This window comes from Grus americana, chromosome 8 (genome assembly GCF_028858705.1).
Source record: "Grus americana isolate bGruAme1 chromosome 8, bGruAme1.mat, whole genome shotgun sequence".
Classification (NCBI taxonomy): Eukaryota; Metazoa; Chordata; class Aves; order Gruiformes; family Gruidae; genus Grus; species Grus americana.
Window position 1 is genome coordinate 22,417,419 of NC_072859.1, and position 24,083 is coordinate 22,441,501.

Sequence of the window (24,083 nt, forward strand, 5' to 3'; positions counted from 1 at the left end):
CTTGGAGACTATGCTACAATAGCAAATGCTGAATATTTTGGGGAAAAAAAAAAAATCAAGGAGTGAATGTTAAATATGAAATAGGTGTGAATTTTATTTTATTTATTTTTATTTTATTTTTTAGTTTTTTTAAGTAAGGTTTCTTCATCTTTAGAAATGAGGAAAGCTGAAGGCTAAAAATCACTTAGCTTAGCCAACTGATTATATCTATTTTAACCTGCTATGGTTGCTTGGGAGCTGTTTTGCTAATCCCTGCTTTGTCGTTCGGCTATATATTAGCAGGATGGAAATGGCATCACTGCACCATAATTCAGCAATATGAATACAGAACAAGGAGAGTGCAGAGCTATCGGCGGCAGTACAACAGCAGATAATAAGACTCTGTTACTCAAGCAGAATGTGTTATGTAAAGACAATTGCAGCGTAGAAGCAATAGCTCTAATCAGGTTAATTAGGCTGTATTCATGTTTCATTTATGGTACAAGTGCCCTGTAAATTCAAAGCAGTCTACCTCATCTTACTGCACCTCTTACACAGCCGTCATGCTCTCTGTAACACTGAACACCATATATTTTCTTCCTTAAAAAAAAAAAAAAACCCAAGATATTTCTCATCGCTTTTTAAGAATTCTTTTTCTTCATTGTATATGGCTAAAAAAAAAAAGAAAAAAAGAAAAAAGATACCGATTGTGTATAAAGCCCATGCCCAGATTAAAGGTCCTTCCTCTGCAACCAAATTAAGGTCTTGGAAGTTGTTTGTGGAGGACCTGTTTAATTGCATTTTGTTTATTTTTCATCTGTTTTCTTGCCCACTACCATGACGTGTTGAATGTTTAAGAAAAATTGTATTGGCTTTCAAAAGTGTGGATCTCACCTTTCCTCCTTTTATCCATTTCCTTAACGTGATAGATTGCCTGTTTATTCCCGCAGAGCTAGCTGGAAGGACGTGTCTGGTTTGGAGAAAGAATTAGAGCCCAGTGCTGTGACCCTCAAACTCTAGCTGTGTCTCCTCTCCACTTAGTGATTTTATTAGGTTGTCCCTTTAAAGTAATAATGGGTACAACAATTCTGAGATCACTTTCTCATCACCCCCAAGAAAACAACCCTGGGTATAGAGGAGCTATTAAAAAGAGAGAGGACATGCTGCAGATGAAGAGAACAGGGCAGCCTGCAAATCTTAATTATTTTAGCTAACTGTCTAGCAATCAGCTGTCTGCTTTCCGATTGCAAGCTTAGACTCAGTGTTCTCCATTAAAAAAATTAACGCAGTATTTTCACTACCCAGTTAGCACAAGTCTATTCGTTACACCTTAATTATAAAGCCTTTTATTAAACTTGAGCAATGTTGTATCTCCATTTTAATGTGTATGTGTCCCTTAGACATTATTTCAATATGCTGTTAATAACAATGTTTAAATTAATAGTCTCATTTATATAGTTCTGTATATAAGAGATATATATACTTATATATCCTGTCCTGTGGAAGTGTGGCTAGTTGAGCACGACAGCACAATATTACTGCAGAGATCAAGCTGTGGCACTGATGAGCACTACCATAAAAACAGGGTGACTGAAGCAGGAGAGTTTTGCATGTCGCCGCTTACAGTATTACACTGCTGCTGTGCGTTTCCTTCCATTCTGGCTGCAAAAAGTGTGACCGTTTGTAAGGCATTTCTAACTACATTTAACAGTGCGTATGTGCCAGGCAAGGTATGCTGCTGAATTTCGCAGGGCCCCCAGACGTGGTGCATCTTGTCGTATCTCACACGTTCGTTAGCACCCAGGAAGAAAACATCAGGGAAAATCCATGTGCACTTAATTTTTCGCCATCTGAATCCACAGTGAACCAACACCCCGATTATTAATCTCTTGTAACAGTCCGTCCATCTATTATATATTCATAAATAATTTACTAGACACATATTTCATTTCAAGGAAGATCTGACTGCTCATCCAGTCGTGTATCTTTCCATGAAAGCAAGGTGCAAGATTAAAATTCTCGAGATTTCTGGAGGTATCGGTTGCGAAGGTGCCCAAACAAGACAGCCCTCATCTGACTTCTGGCTTTCCCCGGTTGTCCAGCCATCGGGGCCGCGGGGAGCAGCAGTGGAGCCGAGGGACCAAGCGCACCGCGGGGCTGCATCCCTGACTCCAGCTCAGGTGCACTGGCACCGTGATAAAAAACTTCATTATTCCTCAGTCAGGTGGCAACGCTCCAAGTAAGTGAAGTAATCATGTACAGGGACTGTTTGACGGGGCCTGCAGTAACTATGCTCTCAGGCCCAATGGTGGAGGCCTCAGGAGCCATGCTCAGGTTTCACCCTTCTCCTCCCTGATGAACAGCAACGGCCAAGAAAACCTTGTCCTCCTCCTGGAGGACAGAGCCTAGCTGCCTGACTACGTGCATTGTACCTTTCACAGCCTCAAGGAAATACCAGATATACATTCCTGAGCTCTCCTTCCTGCCCCCTCAGTAACCCTTGTACCCAGCTGGGTTTTTACGTGATATTTAATTTACCATTTGACCAAAAGTCAAGCTTAAATTCAAAGTAAATGTTAAACACTTGCAAAAAATATGTATAACTGAGGTTTGCGAGCAAACTCCCTCCTGAGTTAGTTTTGCTAAGGATTGGTTAAATGTTATTACTACAAGTGGGAAATTCTGGATGTATTTTCCCAAGAGTGGCAGCAGCCAAAGCCCCGTGAGAACCCACTGAGAAGGACCTGACGGTCCCAACTCACTGAGGTCCTTCTGGAAATGTAACTCGTTTTTTATTAGATTCTTCTCATAAACAAGAAAATCAATTTCCCCCTTGTTTTCATAGTACAAACTTTGACCATTAGCCAGAAGCTGATGTGAAGGTCACACTGACAAGATTTGTCTTCCCAGGTGTGGGTAACAAGATATGCTTGGAAAGACAGCCATGGTAGATACCAAGGAAAGAGAGTTTCTCATTGCATGTCTATGGAGCTCTAAGGTATGTCAATCCTAAATCTATGAAATCAATCACAAATTCTGCTCTAAAAGTAGAGTTTCAGTGTAACACAGTAAGGTGTGTCTGCAACGCTGTTACCCTTAGCAAGAGCAAATTATCAGGAGGTTGAAGACATGATTGGAGAAAAGCTAAATTATTTCAGTTATGATTGAGGAACTATTTTAATTTAATTTTAAATATTAATTGTTGGTTTACTACGTAGCTAAAATGTGGAGAAATTGGGGGAAAAAGAGTAAGCAAGATAATTTGAAAATGAAATCTCTCTTTCATGTAGAAAGTTAGTTGAAATCATGAGGTGATTTGAAGTTGTCAGCATTCGTGACCTCAGAAATGTTTATTTTTGATTGATCAATACACATTCTAAAATACGCTTATTTGTCAAACCAACATGCCAAAAGAAACATGTGATAGCACATACCTTTATAAAAGAGAACCCAGTATGTTCACCTTTACTTTATCCTCATCATGAGGGGCTTGATTTTAGCCCTGGTTTTAACCCTGGTGGGTAAGTAACTTATCTGCTTCGATTAATTTAAAATAACAGATACAGGAAAAGGTTTCAGAATCTAAATATAGTTCACTTACAAACATGAACTCTAACATTTTATAGAAAAAATTACTTTATGACAATTTTTTTGTTGTTTAGGGAAAAAAGGCTTTTGGCTATGTGCTGAACTAGAAGCAAAGTTAATTAGAAAGAGTTATGCCATATGTACAAGATGAGATATAGCCTTTCATACTAAAATACATTAACATTTTGGGGTGGCTTTTTTTGCTTTGTCATTTCATTACTCTCTTTTTTTTCCTTCTCTTTCAGGGAGCCAGCATCTTAATTACCGTAAGTAATTTTCCTATCAGCTAATATAATTATAATGAGTGAAATTCAAAATAGAATCTGAAAAGTATATCAATGTTTAATATAATTTTACAACAGCTAATTTTGTTCAGGTGCAATACAAAAATGAACAAATTCATCTTTTTTGTTCCATACATTCTAATACAGGTACTTTAATATGTTCTGTACAGTCTCTATAATGTTTTATGGGAACCATTTCTTTGCAGAACCCGATTTCAGTGAAAACAAGGTTTATACATTTAATTATGAAAGCATGCTTCTCAGTGGACTTCCAGAGAAAGGACTTGCAAGAGCTGGGATCAGAATAAAAAGTAAAGTGGAAATTAGTGGTATTGGGCCAAAACTTTGTCTTATTAGGGTAAGAAAATGTATTCAATTTGAAAGGTAAAATTCTCTTCATACTTGACTTCTTTTTTAAGCTTTTGGGAAGTAATTAAGTTTCATCATGTGTTGTGCTTAGTCAGGGGGAATGTAACTAACACTATTATTTTTTATGCAGCGCCCTAAATTCTATTTGCACTTTGCTAGGTAATTCTCAGCTCAAGCCAACCTTGGGCTTGAAGGATTTCTTCTGCTTTGTGGTCAGGGAGACAATGGAATGTAATTTGAAATGCACAATAATTTATAACTGGATCAATCCAATTGTTCCAAACTGTACAACCTGGGATTATTTAATCAACTGATTTCGTAAGCAGCAAATGAAAGGCAATAACACATGCGACAGTAGCTGAATGTGATTCAATATTTAGCATAATTAATGTCATCTGGTGGCTTCTTTTTCTGCAGGGTCCCAAATGACATTCTTTGTCATCCTCAATTGTATATTTTTACTGCATGCTGAGTAATTACTAAGAGTTCTGATTATGTGAAAAACACTTTTGCCTTTAACAGAAGCCTATATGTGCTTCTAATGAATGTATTGAAACGCACTCCTCAATTGCTTTACACAAACTCCACTTAGTCTTGTACATGTGGAAGAAAAATGATCTTTTTAAAAGCTTTTATTTGGCAAACTGAAAACTGCAGATTAAAAAGACTGGTGACTGTCTGATAAATGCTTGTAAATGCTGTAGCCTTCCAGCCTGAATGAGCCTTCTGTTACTAGGTATTTTTATAAGTTCAAATTATAATAGATCTAGACAGGAAACATTGCTTTTCCATGACCTTTGCAAATGGCTGGATTTTTTTTGCAAAAAAGCAAGGAAATAAGAGTCACACGTGTGTACTGGTGAGTAGAAGGCTTCCCTGGCAGAGAGGAGGCAGAAGCAGTCTTGTCTTCACCCCACATCCTTTCCCATTCCTGCTGAAGCAATTCTTGGTGTGTCAGGGTGAGTCTCCACCAAAAATTGACTCCTGTTCCCTAAAACCTTCCAATACCACTTCGCCTGCCCTCGTGCATTTGGAAAAAAGTTTCTGTTTCAAAAATAAGTATAGAAAGAATTTCAGGTGAGAAAAAGAAGAGAAAAGAAAAAAAAAATCACCAGATTTTGGGGCAGGTTCTAAGCGAAAGGTAACGATACATTTATTCCCTTCTGCTGTGGGAAAAGTTTATTTTGCTGCTGTTATATTTAAATTAGACAGTTTGGAGGGATGGTTCAGGGAATTAATCTTTCATCTGTAGCCTACTAGTTCTCATTCAGTCCAAGCAAAAAGCTGTGTTCCCTGAGCGGTTTCCAGCTGACAATTTTTTCATCGCAAACCCACAAGTAAGAATTGCCAGCTGTGTTCAAAACCTAGCAGACGACGTCAGTCCTGACTAAGCCCCGAGGGCTGGGGAAAACTACCTCGCCCTGACCCTGCAGAGCAGTCCCAAACCTGCCCATATGCAATATGCCAGAAGCATGTCCAAGAGGCAGCATGAGGGATTTGCTCCGTAACAGCCTCCTCTGTAAGCTTCAGTTACTGGGGTTGGCAGTGATCTCCACCAACAATAACAAAAATAAATATGAAAGTGCAGTCTCCAGCGATTTGCTGTACGAGGATTTAGTTTGTGTGGCTTTCTGAGAAATTAATCCACATCTTGCATCACATCTCCAGCCTGAGGTGTCAGAGAAAAGTCTCTTTAAATTGTCAAAATATATAGAAGGGAAGGGTCCTCCGAGAAACTAAGCTAAACGCGCCCCATTCCCATGGGGTAGAAATCATTCGAGTTATGCATAGCTTAGCACAACTTTCTACTTGCTTGGATGTGCCCCAGGTTGAGGCTGGAGCGTGAGTGCGGAGCAGGGTTGGGGCCAGTGCCTGCGCCTGCGCCTGAGCCTTCGGCTCCGCAGCAGAACGTGTAGGGAACGACAATTTTTGTAATCTGCTCTCCACTGCTCAAACTAATTATGACTATCTGGCTGGCCCAGCAGCCATGTTGTTATTAGTTTCTGACTGCTGTCTGTGCTCTGTGACCCCAGCGAGCGAGACGACAGAGTTCACAACAGGAGTTAATGATGCTTTATGCAGCATTAACTTTCTTCTGCAATTTCCTGCGGATCTTCCATACTACTTTTGGGTAGCAACCAGCTTCATGCAGCTCTTCTCTGGCTCATTTCTTCATACAAGTCAACCTTTGGCAATATGGATTACCTGTGAAACAGAACAGAGTGCAGTGACTGTGGAAATATCAGTCATCTTTCCTTTTATATATGGAAATATATATATAGATACTAGCTATGTTAAATGACAACTTTTAAGTTTTGCCTTTGAAGAGGCTTTGCGTTATGTAAAAGTGTGTTTTTGACGTGTGTAAAGCTCTAGATGCTTGTGTGCATTGAAAAAAGTTAATTGAAAAAATTAAAGAGGAATTATACTCCCCCTTTGTTCTAGATTCACTCAATCGAAGCAGCAGAGTACAATGGCGTCTGGCCTACAAGCTCATTCTCTCGATCACTTAAACTGACCCAGGTACTAACTGGGCAACTTAGTAATCCCATCAAGTTCGAGTATAGCAATGGCCACATCGGAAACCTTATGGCTCCTGATTCTGTCTCGGATGATGGTCTGAACATCTACAGAGGGATTCTGAATGTGCTGGAGCTAAGTATGAAGAAGATGCAATATTCATACAGCTTACAGGAGGTGAGCTTTTTGGTTTGGCCATTGCAGTCGCTTTGTAAATACATAATCCTTCTCTTCAGACTCTTCTACCGCATTTTCTGAATCCATCCTTGACATAAACTTCACTAACAAGAAACACCTACACATGGGAAATCATGATTCAGCTGCTCTTGTGGGACAACATTTGATGGAGCTAAACGGGACAACAGAATAGCAGATTTTTCATCTGGTTGATCAAAGTATTTCAGAAAATGCATTTGCAGTATTAGACCCCCAGAAAATCTGGCTTGTGATTCTAGAGAAAGTAAACTCCTGTGAAAGTGGAAGCCTACATAAAATTTGAATACTGAATTAAAACAAGCTTAAACATACAGGACAAGATTAAAGCTAAAATAACAGTAATTTTACTTTTTTACCAATCATATATACTTTAATCTCTTCTAGCTCCTCTTTTAGGAGGAAAACAGTATATATGCCCTGACATTACTGTAATAGCTTTGACAGCTGCAGTTGATGCTCTGTTGGAATTTCCACTGTTTTCAGGTTTTAATATCTTAGTCAAGGTAAATCATCTGATATTACTATTCACCACAGAAATTGCAATGTGTTTAGGTTTTGTGAAACCATATTTACATTGATTAGACTACATTCAATTCAGAGATCAGCAAAAACCTTGAAATTATTATACTTTCATGTTATTTTTATTGAAAATGCAGACTGGAGTAACTTTAATTTTTTAAAAATTTATTTTTATGTAACTAGAGTTGTTTCTGGGAAAGGAACTACATGATTTAATATTTTCACACTGCTTTTGCACATAAAAACCCAGGTGGTGGTGCCACATATTCTGCAGTGCTATTTTTTCATATCTAGTTTTATATCTTCATTCTTTCTAATTCAGTTAGCAATACGTCCTACTCTTGCTGCTGAGCAATATATGTGACTTCACCTCCTAGAATCGTTTCCAAGTTTTCTTTGCTTTTCTCAGACAGCAACTGATTAATGAGCATTGGCACCCTCACTTGACAATCTCAAGTCACTCTGTAAAGGAAGATAAGCATTGCTAGTCCCAAAATCTGAGCTGCAGAGAGGTTTAAAGGACTAACCTGGGAAAGTCTCCATCACATCCCGGAGGGTGGAGGGTAAGGGTATCTGAGCTAGCTGTCAACTGCACACAGCTAGAAAGTCTGGCTAGGCAGGAGGCTACTTCATCCCACTGAGCCCGGTGGGCTGGACATTCCCAGTTAAAGTCTAGATGTCTCTACCACACCATGCAGTCTGCATAGAAGCCCCACGCCTGTATGTGCAGAGTACAAGTCTTTCAGAAAGCTTGGGCAATTCTTAATTCTAGCCTTACCAAAGCCACAGCATCTTCAGAAATACTGTTAAGCTAAAGATGAAGTGGGTATGTCTTGCCTCCCAACCACCACATGACCATTTTGCTGTACTGACATAGCCCAGAGCTGCTCTCTGGAGTGGCTACGCTATCAATAACAATAAAAAAATAATGAAAATAACCCTTCCTCCTAAAATGCAATCAAATATTTTCCTCTCCAAAAATCTCCTCACTGACTGAGGAGATTTAAGAGCTCTTATAAATATATATGCTTGAAATATTATTGAAGATCTGAGCTAAAACTGCAAACTCAAGAAAACCCACAATCAAAACTCTGCTATCCAGAAATTCTTTTTAATTATTGCTGTTCATATTGTGACAGATCATCTGATATTGCAAGGCCCATTCCATAGACATTTATAAGCTGTCTATAAAAGCAAATTTTAAGGGCAGAATGTCATCTCCAACCTTAAGATACTTTGCTGTTGAGATTTTATTCTGACTGATCAAGTTATTTTGGCACTTTTTATTAATATTCCTTAAATCGTATTTCATAATCGACAGCTCTAACTGGAAATTGCTGCTCACCTTTTCTGAGGCTCCAAATCTTGTCTCAGTGAAACTCCAGAGAATTCTAGTTCTCTCAGTGAAACTCTGATTTGGCTTACTGAAAACCTGTACATGTAAAAAAAGAGATTAAAGTAACGATCATCCTGACTTTGCTTCTGGAGAGTACCATAAATAAAAAAGCATTAATTTCTATCTGGAATTTTGAAAATACAGAATTAAACAGGAAGGCCCATGTGGGGAATCGATGAAGTTTTGTGTAGGGCTGAACTTCTCTGATCACATTCTCATTTTTGCCAGGCTGGGATCGGAGGTATTTGCAACACAACATACGCAATCCAGGAAAACAAGAGAGCAAACCTAGTCTATGTGACCAAATCCAAGGACCTGAACAGCTGTGAAGAGAAAGTTGAAATGGTCACAGGTTCAGCATACACCCATCCATGCCGGACCTGCCAGCAGGTAAGTTAGAGTGGTATCATGTATACATATTTTATATTCATATACAGGGAGTCATTTGGCACCCACGCTATCTCTTGCTTTGTTACACTTAAAATGAGAGAAGAGTCAGATCTGCTGTATCTAGTTATGAACATTTTCTTTCTGTGTGAAAATCAGATCCACAGAGCAGCAGAGGTCTGTGCTGCAGACTGTCATGTACTGCAGACACACTTCAACTAGCTTGGAAACCATTAATTAACAGCATGAGTTAATTCACCTACTCTGTTGAGTAAAAAAAGATAGTCACGATGTCCAGTTTCTGCTATTCAAGATAGGTAGTGCTGCATCTTATTATAATCCTGTCTTTGAAATAAGAAATCATGTGGCTTACAGTGCTGCTCTCCTCAGAAAATGTGTCTCCTCAAGGGAATAACCAATTACTCATATTTGGGAAAGGGAAAAACCAGCTAACACTTCTCAGCAGTAAAAGTAACAGAGCCAGGCAGCGTGCCCGACCTCTCCCATGGAAGTGTGCACGCAGACTTCACATAAAGCGCTCGTATGGACAATGAACAAAACAGCCCTGGAAAATAAGTGGGTTGAAGTGGGTGATGTAATAGCTTCTAGTCACAGAATTTAGAATTACTTTCTATTTTCTTTGTTTCTTTGCTTTTCTATATTATAAAGAGAAACAAGAATTCCCGGGCAACTGCTACTTACAATTACAAAATTAAATATACACGTAATGAAGCTGTAATTACACAAGCTGATGTTGAGGAAATCCACCAGTTTGCACCCTTCAATGAGATAACAGGAGGAAATGCTATAGTAGAAGCAAGGTACTGTACATATGCCTTTAATTCAGCAACTAACTCAGCATCTCAGTAATCTGGTCAAACTCCATAACTGAAATAAATCCTTTACTTCCACAGCCTATTGTTTGCCAGTATTTAATTACATAAAATCCCAAGCAGTTCAGAAAAACAACCTTCACCGTTACTTGTAAATCTGAAACATGCACATCACTATCCAAATTTTGTTAGCTAAACTTGGCAGGGTTTGACTATTTTATTTCTCAGGGATATTTGATTTATGTCATAAAAGCCAAAACAAATGTAATTCCATCTGAAAAATTGTGAACTAATATATTTGCAGTAAAATACTTTGAAAGACAGTTACTCACTGAAAGAGAGTTCCCTGGAAAATAATAATGCAGTAAGAGACCCTGGAGACTAGTTCACAAGAAATCTAGATAGGACTTTAGATTCCGATATACTTCCTAAGTACAGTGGGCTGCTTGCAAATCTCCCATCAAAACACTTTCTTGATAGGAAATTGGGTTTTATTGCAAAAAGATTGGGCACAAAGCATGTAAAATGTATTTGCTTTTCCACAGCGACTTTTGCATATTTCTTGAACAAGTTTGGGGCAAAATGAGAATATGGTTGTCTGAGAAATTAAACCCTTGCTCATTTTTAGCTCAAGCCCCCAAACTTTCAGTGTTTGAAAATGTTTTCATCTGTTTCAAAATCATCTATTGAAAAAAAATTTAGTTACCTGCTTTAGCGATGGACTCTATAGAAAGGGGTGCCCCACTGAAGAGGGAGGCTTTTTGCATAAAGGTCGCTGTACAGAAGATATACCCCAGTCCCACTCCAGCTGCTCTAGTCTTGCATTGCTCTATTAGCTTCTGCAAGAATCTATTGGTATAATATACAGTTTTGGAAACTACAACACCTGAAAGTTCATGTCACTATATCACTGATTAACTTCATTAATATCATGAACAGGTTCAGTTTGGCTAACCAAAAAATAAAAGAACACTAAAGGTGAAAGGGGCTTTGCTATCTCATGGAATCAAGGTAAAGACAGAGACAGCTGTAGTGCTTTTATCAGATTATAGGTTGTTGTGAGTGACCATTCAGCTGGAGGCAATAGACTTCTGCTGATTTAAACTCTTCTTTTGCAAGCCTGCGTAGACTGTCTTCCTTACTGTTCTCTCAGGTATTGAGTCCCCAGAAAGGGTAGTGCCTCTGCTTTTCCACATTTTCTCCAGATCTTTTTAATTGCCCAGCAGATGGAGCCAAATATAAGATAGCTGGGAAGATGTGGATATGTTACCCAAGTCTTCAGAAGTTATTCCTGCAATGTGTTTTCTGTGTTAAAAAAAAAGAAGAAAAGAAAAAAAAGAAAAATCTAACATCAAGGACTTAAAATATTTGGAGATGAGTTTTCAAACCTGTTCAGCATAAGCTTCTCGCAGCACCTTTCAAAGCCAAGAGAGGTTTTACTGTTGTTTCACCATTTTAATCCTATCTTTAGTATTCATTTGCTCTTGTCTTCGGAGTATAACATTTTCCCATCTATTCTAGGCAGATATAGGTCTTCCCAAAACGATGAAGATGAAGACATAATAGATTCATCATGTTCTGGAAGGGGGAGTTAAATCTGTCCAAGTGTACCTGACGTTATACTTTCTGACCCAAATGCCCTTTCAATAATATTGTATAAAATTTCAAGAGAGAAAGAATCTCTGCTGATTCTGTAGTGATTTCTATTCGAATTCCAGTGGCTTGTCTGCAAAGCAGTTATATGCTATTTTCTGCAATCCATATGGAAGGAGTGGATAGAAATGATACAGAAGATCATTGTAGAGATTCCAAAATAAACACGCCAATTTTCTACAGAGATTTTGAGATACTGTGTAGTACAACAATATTGCTTTTGGAATGTTTTCAGTTGTTCAGTACAAATGCCTAACTTTATTATAGTGTCCTAAATGACCTATTTTAAACATAATTGGTGGGATAGGATGCATCCTTTTAGCTGAAAATGTAGCAAAGATAAAAAATATTTACAAAGACAGTCTCTCATTGGAATTATTCTTAATAACAAAATATGAAGGTTTGGTACTCCTTGAAAAGTTTCCAAAAACTTGAGTACTCTTCTGAAGACTAATCCTGAATTTATCTGGCCCTTTTTGTTTGGAAAATCCAATTTGAAATTTCATGAGAATCCTTTATTTTCTGCAGTCCCCAGGACATTCAGCTTGCCAGGCAAAATGGAGAGGGAATTGTAATAGTGCAAGTAAAAAGATTGTAGCATTTCTTATTGTATCAATTTCTTTTGAATCTTCCAGGAGGCACAGACACGTAAGAGCTTTTATGAACTTCTTAAGAGGTTGAAATTAAGTGATAATTTCTAGAAAAGTTTCCCAACAGTTATTTTTCTCTAACCCTTAAAGTAGTCCTTAAGACACAGCGCACAGTTCCTGTAATCTTCAGGCCACAGCTTCTCACCTCCCACTTCCTCCTTAAATTCTCAAGCCATGTTATTCCCAAAGGCAGGCAAAGACTGGCTCTGATCTGAGCCCTCCCGTGTAAGTACACACCTTCTGAGCATCATGTCCAAATGTATCTAGTTGTAAATACCTTTGCCCCTCAACAGCAACACCCTTCTGAAACAATTGTAGTCGTATTGCAATGCAGTGAGGCAGAAACGCTGGGTTTTTTTTAGTTTGTACCCTGCATCCTGTGACGTTATCTCCCTGGGTTCCTCCTTTCCAGGCAGAAACTTGCTTTGACTGACGTGCAAAAGCACATGGCGGAAGTCCCACGGAAAGAATTCCAGAACCGTGGGTCGCTTCAGTACCAGTTTGGCAGTGAATTGCTTCAGCTTCCTGTCCACTTATTCAGAATAAAAAATGTGGAAAGCCAGGTAAAGTTCAGCCACTGGACAGACTTTGGAGGTTGGAATCTGTGTGTGTGGGAAACAACACTTGTGAGCTTCGTGCATTTTAATCTTCCTGCAGATAGAGGAAAGCCTGCAAGAACTAGTGGAGACCACATCTGAACAGCTTCCCAGCGATGCACCAGCAAAAGCCCTCAAGCTTATACACCTCTTCCGTGCAGCAAGTGAGGAGAATTATGAGTCCGTGTGGAAGCAGTTCTCCAGCCGGCCAGCATACAGGTACGAGCAATACAAGCGGTGATTTTTCTGCTGTTGGAGACTTTCTGGAACGACTATGTTCAAATGCAGATCTGGAAAATGTTCCTTGTCTTTCCCATTACAGGCGCTATATTTTGGATATAATTCCTGCAGTTGCCAGTCACCGTGCACTCAGGTTCTTGAGGCATAAAATGGAAAGGCAAGAGCTCACCAACTGGGAAGCAGCTCAGACTGTGCTTGTGGCTCTGCACGCAAGCACACCAACTCAGGACGTGATGGAGGAAGCAACGGTAGGATTCTCTAAATGCTCTCGAATCGTTCTTTACTGATTTTAGCATCTGTCGTATTTATTCCTTTGACAAGATTGCAAAGGCTTTGAAAATATAAAGGTTTTATATCCTCCAGTCAGCTCAAAAGGAGTTTATTTCATGACTGTCTGAAGAGAAGGAGAATGCAAATCAAAAGGGCAAAAATTAATCCAGAATGAAACAGGAAAGAAAAAGCAATATACCCCTCAGTGACAGAGGTTATTGCTGCAAATAGTGGTTTCTAGTTTTCCTTTGTCCAAATGTACTTTATAGTTACATTAGATTAGATTAGATCTCTAACTGAGCGTCTACAAAGACTAGGGAGTAAGAAATACGTATTTGTTATATCCATGTATTCATCCTGATTGACCTGGCAGGATGGATATAATTTGGAGTAGATCTATCAAAATCAAGGGAATTATGCCAATGTGGCGCCCACATTGGAGAAAGTCGAATGATTTTTACAATTTTTCCTATTCTGCAGGGTCTAATTCTACTCTTAGATGCAGGAACTTATGTCTGCCTACCTTAGGTAGAGACCACAAACCTCAGAGTAGAGTTTTACCCTCTGTAAAAGCCATGACAGCCCAGCTGTTACTGTGCAGTAACACTCTGCTTCCTACTCAAGGAAGCAGTGGGCTGGTGCCTCCTGTCAGCTCCTACGTTTATATGAAATATTCTGTCTGCCCAAAGTACTGAGGTCCATTCACAGTTTATCTCAGGTTTTTTGTACCTATAGCTGAGCCAATTATAAAACAATGATGAATGTGTCTTGAATAATCTGTGTTTTTCCATTCCATAACTGGGTGATTTCCCCGCTTTGGATTACAGCCTATGCCAAATTTAAATCCGAAACACTATAAAAGCAGCAGATCTGCCTTCCAGATGTTACTTGAAATTACTTTACGATTGCATTGTCAAATATAGTAATATCCACTGATTAACAATAAATCCATCGATACAAAAATATCAGACGCCTGGTATTGCCTTGCATTTGGCAGAAACAAATTTTTTAATATTGTTGCTCTTCATTAATGGTGGTAACGAACAACTGCTTGCTCCCCAGCTCATCGTGAAAAAACATTGCCCACGCTCAAGTACTGTACTTGGAAAGGTTTGCCATCTCAGCTATGCGTCGCTGTGCCACAAACAGTGCTCTTCATCAGACTCCTGCTCTGAATGTCTCCAGGTAACCACATTGTTATTTATCTTTTAAAAGAAAAATTAAGCCTTGAGTTCTTTCTTCATTATTCAGAAACCTGTATTTCACTTCACTACAGCGTTTCCTTTGGGGAAAGGAACCCCAGTTGGTTAAATACAGCATTTTTATCTTTAGATTAACACACGAAAGAGTGAGAGGAAGAAGCATATAATTCATAGCACTTTCTATCTGAGTATCTCTGAGTGCTTTATTGACAATTATTAATGAAGTCCCATGGCACTGCTCTGAAATACTTTAAATATAGATACTTATATGTACTTATAAATAAACTAAGTGACACAAAAGCCCAGTTTTTTGCCCAAAGTCATGTAGCCTAGCCATTTCTCAGCCAGAAGCAGAACCCAGTCATCCACATAGACTGTAAGGTTTTAATAATAGTAATAGCCTCCCTGTTCTGTACTGCTTTTAATCAGCAGGCCTGAAAACAATTTAAATAGGCGGTAAATAACATTTCCACCTTCTAGAGACGCACGTCATGCTTTGCAGAGGTCGGCCACTCATCCAGTGATAGAGAAAGAGAAGTAGGTGTTTTCAGTCTTCGACAATGGTCAGTCCGCCATCCCCAGTAAGAGCAAGGTGTTCCCAACACATTTTGTACCTGGCGTGATTTTTTTCCTGTAGTACACAGGCATGGCTGACATTCCTACATGCATTTCCTGTGTTACAATTGCCACCAATGTTCTTGAGCTAATTAAATCTGAGAAGCCCAGAGCCAGGGAATGGAAATTCTTTCCCAAAGCAAATGATCGTATAGGCTTATTCAAGGCATTTCAAATGTCTGTTCATTCAATTAGTAATATCAAATGGACTGTTTCTGCACCGTCAATGGATCTCAAATGTGATATTTTTAAAGCAACTGTATTGAAATTATTCTATAACATCTCAGAATTTCTCTTTTTTTTAGAGCCATTTTTAGCATGAAAAACAATTTTCTATTAGGATTTAGTTCTTTTCCCATATTCAGCCTTCAGACAACTATTTCTAATCACGCCACATAAATGTAAGTGTGATCCAGTTGCTTACAACGAAGGCTGTAAAATGACCTGGTGATCTCATTGCTAGCTATTAATTCACACTAAAAAGTGGCTGTTACAGCTGAAATTAAGAGCAACACCACTAGTCCTGTCTTCAGAAATCTTATTTAAGGGTCTGAAGAATTTAACTGTATCTGCATTTTTGCACCTGTCTTCAACCATCAGACAGAGATATTCAAGCAGCATTATTGCAGGTTTCCCAACTCACCCTGAAAAGCAGTGGGAACTAGGTCCTAGCCATTACTTTTTCCTTTAAAAATCTTACTTGATAACTTTAAGGCATAGTGATGAAGCTGTTCATTGCAGCTTTCTTGGCTACGCTTGTTCTATGAATAAAATGTCCTATTCATGAGGACAAAAAGAATTTGAAAATATTTAAAATAAGTGAATTGAACAAACTGAAATTATCAAAGTCAAACCTCAGAATAGACTGGGGGATGGGATATAGATAAGAGCTGGAATTGAACTCAACAGAAGATTTGTTTTCTTTTTTCAGTTACTTCATGGCTTTGCGGGAGAGGCATTGAGCAAGTCTAACACAGAAGAAATTTCCCTGGCTTTGAAAGCCCTTGGGAATGTAGGGCATCCAGCCAGCATCAAGCACATCAAGAAATTTTTGCCAGGATATGCAGCCAGTGCCTCAGATCTGCCACTCAAGGTCCATGCGACTGCTGTAACGGCCCTGAAAAACATAGGCATGAAAGACCCAAAAATGGTAAGGAAAAAAAGCTGCCTCCTTTACACTTATGATAACCCAACATAAGGCTGCTAATCAATGATGGGTGATGAGGGGAAAGAAGACCTTTTCTTTCAAGTATAGCTGTGCTATGGGTGGGGTTTTTTAAATACTTCACTATTCCTTAGTTGGCATGTCTTATTCCTTTTGACATTAACCTCTAGTATTTCAGACTGCAACAAAAACCGCATTAAAAGGATACATTCATTACCCTGTTGTTGAAGACTATTTCCATTGCAAACATTTCTTTTCCAAGGACATTAGACAGAAAGCTAAATTACTGACCAAAATGTGTTTAGTGCTACTTCAACTTTGGTATGTGAGAGAACCACAAAACAAGGTTTTCAGAGAATTGACATTTAATACTGAGTGTCACATCTAATCGTAATTCAAGACCAGATCTTATTGTAAATAGATACTAGAGGTTTGCATCCTAATTACAAATTTACAGACATTGTGTGGGTTTAAGTCATAAACAGAACATTTACTAAATGTGACTTTTGTCCCTGAACGAGCTAATGATTAGATATCACATACAATGGTTACACAGGCATGCTCTCATCCACCACAGACATCACTTTACAATCATTTTCACCTTAAAGCAATCTGTTTCTAAAACGAAACCTTGCATTTTCAAGACTTTTTTTCCTGATATTGAAATTTTTGTTTTATATAAGACTATTCTTAATATAAAAAGTAAAATAAAAGCTTTCATTAACTATTCTTCTGCTAATCTGTATCAGTTTTTCCATTATACTCATTTTGTGCATATGACTCCCAGTTTGAGTGCACATATTGATCCACAGACAATAGTGTGCCAGGGTATGCTTTTAAGCAAAAAAATAAAGAAACAATTTACTAGAGTGCAGGAGCTGGATGGGGAAAAGCAGGAGTGCAGGAGAGAATAGCAAGGGTAGGAGTTAGGGTATTTGCTGGGGAAGAAAAAAAGCCAATTTGGTGTTTGACAACAGTGCTGTGTCTCTGATTAACCTTTGGCCTGGCTTTTCACATGTGACCCAGACCACTGTTTAGTTCCATTTTCTATTTATTTTCTTTGGAGAAAATTGATCTGGAGCAAGTTAATGACTGTGATCAGATTTTGATTGTTCAAAAACCAGTTTAATGCCTGGTTTGCAGCTAGCTACACACCCATATTTGCATTAAACAGGCTTAATACATGGTCTGTCTTTTTTATTGTTTAATTTGAAAAGGTAGTTACATTTAGAAAGAGGCTACTGCATCTTTGTCACCACTTTTACCTTGGTATTTGATCATCAACATATGCAAATTAATAAAACCAATCAGGATATTTCCAAAGTTTGTTGAGGTTTTCTGATCAGACTTTTCATTAGAGAGTGTGGACACATGCTGTCTCAGGCAGGGCAGGACTGCGCAGAGAGTCTGCCAGAACGGTGTTAACACCGTGCACACACATTTCGAAGTTGGGGTCAAAGACTTCAGCGCAGCTCATGGAAACGGGAAAGGTTCCAGTACAAAATTAGTCTTGATACTGAATATTGCCAGGGTGAAATACATTGGTTGCAAGTAGTACTGGGGGAATTACATTTGTTGCATAAACTTTCAGTTTTAAACTGCTTACATGACATAGAGATTTCTGGTAGTAAACTGGTTTTTATTCTAGCAGAAAAGGCTCCAGGATATCAAATTATTAGAAATAAGGCATACCTTTATGGGTAGGGATATGTGATCACTGAAGCACTTCTCAGGTATGTGATGGATCCATTAAATCTCTTTTACCTAGAGTGGTTATGCTACAGATATATTTTGCTATAGCTCAAAAAAGGATAAGCTATTTGATGCAGAAGTTATCCAGTGAAGTTCCTTGGCTTTGATTGTGTAGCAAGTCAGACTACATTACCATAATGCCCCTTCCAGCCCTCAGACTATGAAACCAGGAACACTGTTGCTGTAATAATTAAATAATACAAATTTTTACCGCGCTAGTGATGAAGACATCATTCACCAGTGATGAATGGTTATTAGCAAAATGTTCAAACACACTGTAAATTTGAATGTATCTATTATTTTCAGGTCCAGGCTATTACCCTTGAGATTTTCCTGAATCACAAAATTCATCCTCGGGTCCGAATGTTAGCTGCAGTGGTTTTGCTTGAAACTAAGCCAGGTCTTCCAATAGTGATGACATTAGCTGATGCTGTGCTGAAAGAACCTAGCATGCAAGTGGCAAGTTTCATCTACTCTCACCTGAGGGCCCTGGGTAGAAGCACAGCTCCAGATCTTCAAGTGATGTAAGTAAAATCTGGATCCCTTCTCTAGATGAAAAACTTGTTGCAAACTAATTAAGGTGTTAATTTGCTCTCTGAATTTTTTCAGGGCTTCTGGCTGCAGAATGGCTATCAGAGTATTAAGTCCCAGATTTGACAGATCTGGATATCAGTTCAGCAAGGTTTTCCGCTTCAGTATGTTTAAAGGTAAGATTCAGAAGATTTTGTAAAGAAATATATACAGGTGTGAAAAAAATTGTACAGTATGAGAACCCAATTCTCCTAGCCAGCTGGTTAGCTGCATGTTGTTCCTCCGTATTCTCCTCTGTTCAGTGAAAAAACCCCTAAAAATCTCAGGCTCTCTATTTGGAAAGTGTTTAGGTCCCTGTGTGTTTTGCATTGTACACTGCCAGCATGAAATTACTAGAGGGCTTGTGGGGCTCTAACCCTCCATTTTCATTAGCCAGTGAGGCACATGCTCCTGTATCAAATGCTGTAGTCTCAGTGGTGCTTAACAATTTCATACCATTGTTTAGCACCAAACAAACAGAAGGGACCTAAATTACTGCTGAAGTGGATTAATTTCTGCTGGTGCTGAACACCTACAACTCTTGCTGAATTCAAATGTGATGCTAAATACTCTTCACCCCAATAGTAGTGCCCAGTGAAACAGCAAACTCTGAAAATACTCAGATGTGACAATTCATTGTACCCATGAGCAGCTAACTCAGGCTTATTGTCTAAAGAATTTCTTGCACCTTCCTTTCAGGATTCTTTACTGGAATGAGCAGATCCACATGTGGGATCTGGAGGCTGACCAGTTACATCAATGGGAGTTGCACATAAAAATGTAGTCAAAATGGGGAGGACCAGATTAGAAGACAGCTCTTGCTGGGCCAAGTTGTAGCATGTATGTTATTTTTCTCAGTAGAGACTTTTTAAGCGACTCCCCAGTGTGAATGACCACGACAGTCTCGGTGATTTGGCATATGTAACTGGTGGACTAGGGAGATTATATCTACAGCCACAGTCTCCTTACACATGCTATTTGTCTAGGAGGACTTGGATGTTTTTAGAACTTTTGTTATTCACTGGTACATGTCAAGATTGTTTTCAAAGTAATCAATAGAAGAAAGAGACTCTGAAACATCTGAAATCCACAGTGCTAAGTGTACAAGTACTTTTGCCTTCTTTCTGGAGAGGGGGAGTGGTTTGAAGGGCTTTTGTAGATCTTATTGTTGCCCTGCCCCTGTTTCATGGTTTTTACATGACAATTTAATCTGCTCTATAATAGGAATAAATATAATACATACCACAACAAACACAGTAATATAAAATACACAGGCTTGCTGCCTCAGAAATGGAGACAGAGAGGGCGTAAAGAAATACAGTCACTAATACACACTGTGTGAACTTTTGTACCATTTAAAATGCATTCAGGGAGAGATAAATTTTCCAATAATACACAGATATGTCTTTCTAGTTTTAGGTACTCATTTTCTCCTCTTATTGTTGCTTTTAAAATGAAGCTATCTGAATTTTCGCACAGTGAGAAAGAAGGGTGCGGTACGCACGAGGGTAGCTGGCAGAGAGCTATATGAAATGGATAATTTCGTTCTGGCTGTAGCCTGGAAATGCAGTATATCAGTGAATTGCTGTTACTTCTTGGTGAAGACCAGTGTTGGAAATTTGGTTACCATGCATAGTAATATTTGAACCTCTCATCCTGAAGAATAAGGAACCAGATCCTTTTCTCACACATGCTAATCTTAGACTTGGATAACTCAGCTAAATGAAGTCAATCCTCTGCTACACTGGTGTGGGAGGAGGATCCATCCTCCAGGTTTCTGATTTGATTTGTCACCACGAGCCACAGGTGAAATGTGTTTCAGTGAGTCCATTCTGGAGGAGTTACCATAGTGACGGCTGTAATGCAGTACCTATTTCCTTGCTAAAACAAAAATGTGCCCTCAGCATCACAGATCTTTGTGGTGCTAGATGCTAAATTTTTAATGACAGGCAATAATGTCAGCTGAATCTATCTCTAATCTGGAATCTGTCACACATGGCCACCACAAATAGTGCTTCATGCTTTACACACTGCTTCTGAAATCCAAGGGATGACCCAGGTGCTGCTCAGTGTGAGGACTGACAAAATCTGACTCTTAATATGCACAGATTCATATAATTAAATATGTGTACTAATGTTCTTAGGTACCAAAGACTGCTTTCTTTGATCAGCAATGTTTCTTTCCCTCTTCCTTGGGGCAAGACATTTAGTCAGATGTACGCAGGTACCATCACACTCTCACAGTGAAGTGGCTACAGTGCATAATCTGACTGTGTCAGTAGCGTTTTTCATTGGTAAATATTTTTTTAGAATATTAGCGTTATGTAATGCCTGAGGTATGGAAAATATCCCTGCTCCCTTCAAGTCAATGAATTCTGTATAATCATTTATTCATTTATGAGCAACACTTCCTATTAAGTATCAGTAAGTATCATGTCGGGTTTTTTAACTAAGTTTTTGTGGTTTAGAACACAAAAAAAGAGCCTTGACAAATTCACTAGAAGTACCACACCTCATTCTAGTGTCCAGTCCACATAACACCTAGGACTGTTCTGGCTAAGCTCTTTCAGAGAAAAACTAGTCTTCACATTTCCAAATCTCAAGTCAGCTTATTGGTAATGTCCCAGTGTGGCATCACTTTGCTTTTTATTTTCTATAGGATCAGCATTAAAATGTGAGCTTCTGTCATCTCTCCTTGCTATCTGCTGAAGGTTCTCCACTGATTCCTCTGCCATCAGTGGGGTGGCGTGCATACCTGTATTTTGATCGTAGGAGCTGTTACTGAACCACATATGTTGTAGGTAGATAGTGCCTAGCAGCTTGGGTAGCATGGGAGCTTCAAATGGCAAAACAGTGAAGGTGATGTAGTGAAGTGCCAGTTCATACAGAATTAGTAGACTAAGTGGATTGCTTTTCCAACAGACTGTTTCTCAAATACATGAAAAGTTGGAATCTATCCTGAGAAATTAGAAATCAAAATTAGTCCTAGCAATCTAATATGAAACGACTTAGCATGAGGAGTAAACGAGGGTAAAGGACCATCCAGACCCCTGTCTGCATGCGCAGATTCAGAAGAGAATGGGAAGGTGTTGACTCACAAGTGAGATGTTAGCTGAAACACAGAGTGGCACTAGGGAAGTAATGTGGGCATGAGTATTCATAACGCCCCACATTTGTGAACCAAGCAATGATCTTTTCTCCAACTTATGGCTAAATAATTTATGAGAATTTAGGCACTCCTTTTCTGGAAAGAGGTCAAGGACTCGCACCCTCTCATAATGTTTGAAAATATATTTCCTACAATTCATCAATAATTTCTCTACAGGTACTGAAATTATTGGTCTGGATTTCCAAAGCTTATTTCTGGTGGTGCTGGGATTTGATCACTATACGGTGCCTATGTCTAACATAAGGATATCAGAAGTTTAACGTAGGAACTCCTAGAATACTTACCTGTCCTCCAACTAGTGTAGGAAGAGGAGAGGAGGGCTGGAAGAAAGGAAGCATGACAGGGACGCTTACATATCATGTCCACCTTATTCCTCTTGAAACCTAAGGAAACTTGGAAAACCGTTGGGATTAGTTTGTCTCAGAAAACAGGACTGTAAAGACCTGTGCCAAGATCAGGAAGAATACAGAACTGCGCTCTGCACTGATTATCTGTATCTAAGAACATTATAGATGATAATTCTAAAGCAGAGAGAATAAATAGACACAAATTACGTTTGCTCAAAGTTGACTCAATAGTTAACAGTTACTTAACAATTAGTGCATTTCATGTAAGGAGTTACAGCATTTGGAACTAGGTGTATTAAATTGCCTCTGAGTCATTTGAGAATCAAATCTACACCTCACCATTTGTCCTTAAAGGAAACTATATCACTTTCCCTAAACTATTAGCAAAGGATGGCAACTCTTTTCATTTCTGATCCCCTTTGTCAAGTTGCCCTAGATGATGTCTCATAAAAGCATTTCATAAGCTGACGTTACAGAATCTGACTGGATGTAAATGATATAGCAGAAGCAATTGGAAAAATAGCATAACCACCATGCAATGAGCAGGGGCTTGTAATTTTGCCCCTTAATAGTTCAAAAATGCAGAGTATTCTGTTTCCGACTGTTTGATAACATCAGTTTTATAGCTAGGTTTTCTGGCCTTTCTCATATTATGCTGTATCAGTGGAATTATGTAATTAGTAAATTGATACAATCTGCACACTGTGGCTTTAAAAACTAACTGTGCTGTGGTTTACTGCCTATTTCTCTTCAGAGTTCCTTATGAGTGGACTGGCAGCTAAATATTTGGTATTGAATAATGCGGGCAGCTTAATTCCAACGATGGCAATGTCCCAGCTGCGGACACACTTCCTTGGAAGAGTAGCTGATCCTTTGGAGGTAATTGGTCTACCCACAGTTTCCTCTCTCATTCCTTCTTACAACCATCATCCAACTGGCATTTAAACTTTGCTTCTTCCCACAGGTGGGAATAACGGTTGAAGGAGTGCAGGAGATGTTTGCTAAAGGTTATTCTCCTGACAGGGACTGGGAGACTGACTATAATTTCAAGGAAATCCTGAAAACGGTAAATTCTCAGGGAAAAGAAAATCTCTAAGGCATAGTTTCCCCAAATGTTAAGAGGAATCAGACTTTCTTCCTCTTCTCATGCAGCTTTCTGACTGGAAGGCATTCTCCAGTGACAAACCTTTTGCATCAGGCTACCTGAAGGTATTTGGCCAAGAGTTGTTCTTCGGTGGACTCGATAAAAACGCCATCCAAAATGCATTGCAGGTATCATTTCAAAAACACCACCACCCAAGCATCAAAAGCTTTAAAACAGTGTTTCTTTCATACATTCTCTCCCTTTTTTTCAACTTTTTAATTCAAGAGGGGTTTTGTCTTTAGTATTAATCAAGGCAAATAAGGTGAGGCTTTGATCAGGATTAGCTATAATCATTGCTGGCAGACTTTCCCCTGAGGCACAGTTAATGACATGGATCGTGATATTGAAGTTCTGCTTATTTAGACAAGTTGAACTCTGTAATTGCAGGCATGGTATGGACCGGATGAAAAAATCCCTTCGATAAGGAGAATAATCAGTAGCCTTCAAAGTGGTGTAGGGAGGCAGTGGACCAAGGCTTTACTGTCCTCTGAGATCCGTCATATCGTGCCCACCTGCACTGGGTTCCCAGCAGAGACCAGCTTCTATTACTCTTCTGTCACAAAAGTGGCAGGAAATGGTAACGTATTTCAAGACTTGAGCAATACAAACATGCTTGTCA

General features: G+C 38.9%; 1 protein-coding gene and 1 long non-coding RNA gene across 4 annotated transcripts in view; one reads left to right on the plus strand and one right to left on the minus strand.

Annotated features, from left to right (window-relative positions):
* LOC129209603 (vitellogenin-1-like) overlaps positions 1-24,083 on the plus strand; it is a 47,772-nt gene that overhangs the window by 1,350 nt on the left and 22,339 nt on the right. Inside the window, exons 1-18 of one of the 3 annotated variants that reach the window (XM_054834251.1) lie at positions 1,836-2,218; positions 2,890-2,977; positions 3,813-3,833; positions 4,058-4,209; positions 6,666-6,917; positions 9,100-9,261; positions 9,928-10,079; positions 12,807-12,957; positions 13,052-13,209; positions 13,313-13,478; positions 14,563-14,685; positions 16,249-16,467; positions 18,541-18,758; positions 18,844-18,941; positions 23,075-23,199; positions 23,285-23,386; positions 23,473-23,592; positions 23,852-24,041. In XM_054834251.1, coding sequence (XP_054690226.1) covers positions 4,105-4,209; positions 6,666-6,917; positions 9,100-9,261; positions 9,928-10,079; positions 12,807-12,957; positions 13,052-13,209; positions 13,313-13,478; positions 14,563-14,685; positions 16,249-16,467; positions 18,541-18,758; positions 18,844-18,941; positions 23,075-23,199; positions 23,285-23,386; positions 23,473-23,592; positions 23,852-24,041 — 2,341 coding nt within the window. In that variant the 5' untranslated portion in view covers positions 1,836-2,218; positions 2,890-2,977; positions 3,813-3,833; positions 4,058-4,104. Of the gene's footprint in view, positions 1-1,835; positions 2,219-2,889; positions 2,978-3,460; positions 3,501-3,812; positions 3,834-4,057; positions 4,210-6,665; positions 6,918-9,099; positions 9,262-9,927; positions 10,080-12,806; positions 12,958-13,051; positions 13,210-13,312; positions 13,479-14,562; positions 14,686-16,248; positions 16,468-18,540; positions 18,759-18,843; positions 18,942-23,074; positions 23,200-23,284; positions 23,387-23,472; positions 23,593-23,851; positions 24,042-24,083 lie in introns of those variants that run through there. The other 2 variants (XM_054834249.1, XM_054834248.1) reach the window with 2 other exon arrangements.
* LOC129209604 (uncharacterized) overlaps positions 3,874-24,083 on the minus strand; it is a 104,308-nt gene continuing 84,098 nt past the window's right edge. Inside the window, exons 6-7 of the long non-coding RNA XR_008578122.1 lie at positions 8,821-8,907; positions 3,874-6,425 (exon numbers count right to left, since the gene is read on the minus strand). This is a non-coding gene — a long non-coding RNA (uncharacterized LOC129209604). The remainder of the gene's footprint in view (positions 6,426-8,820; positions 8,908-24,083) is intronic.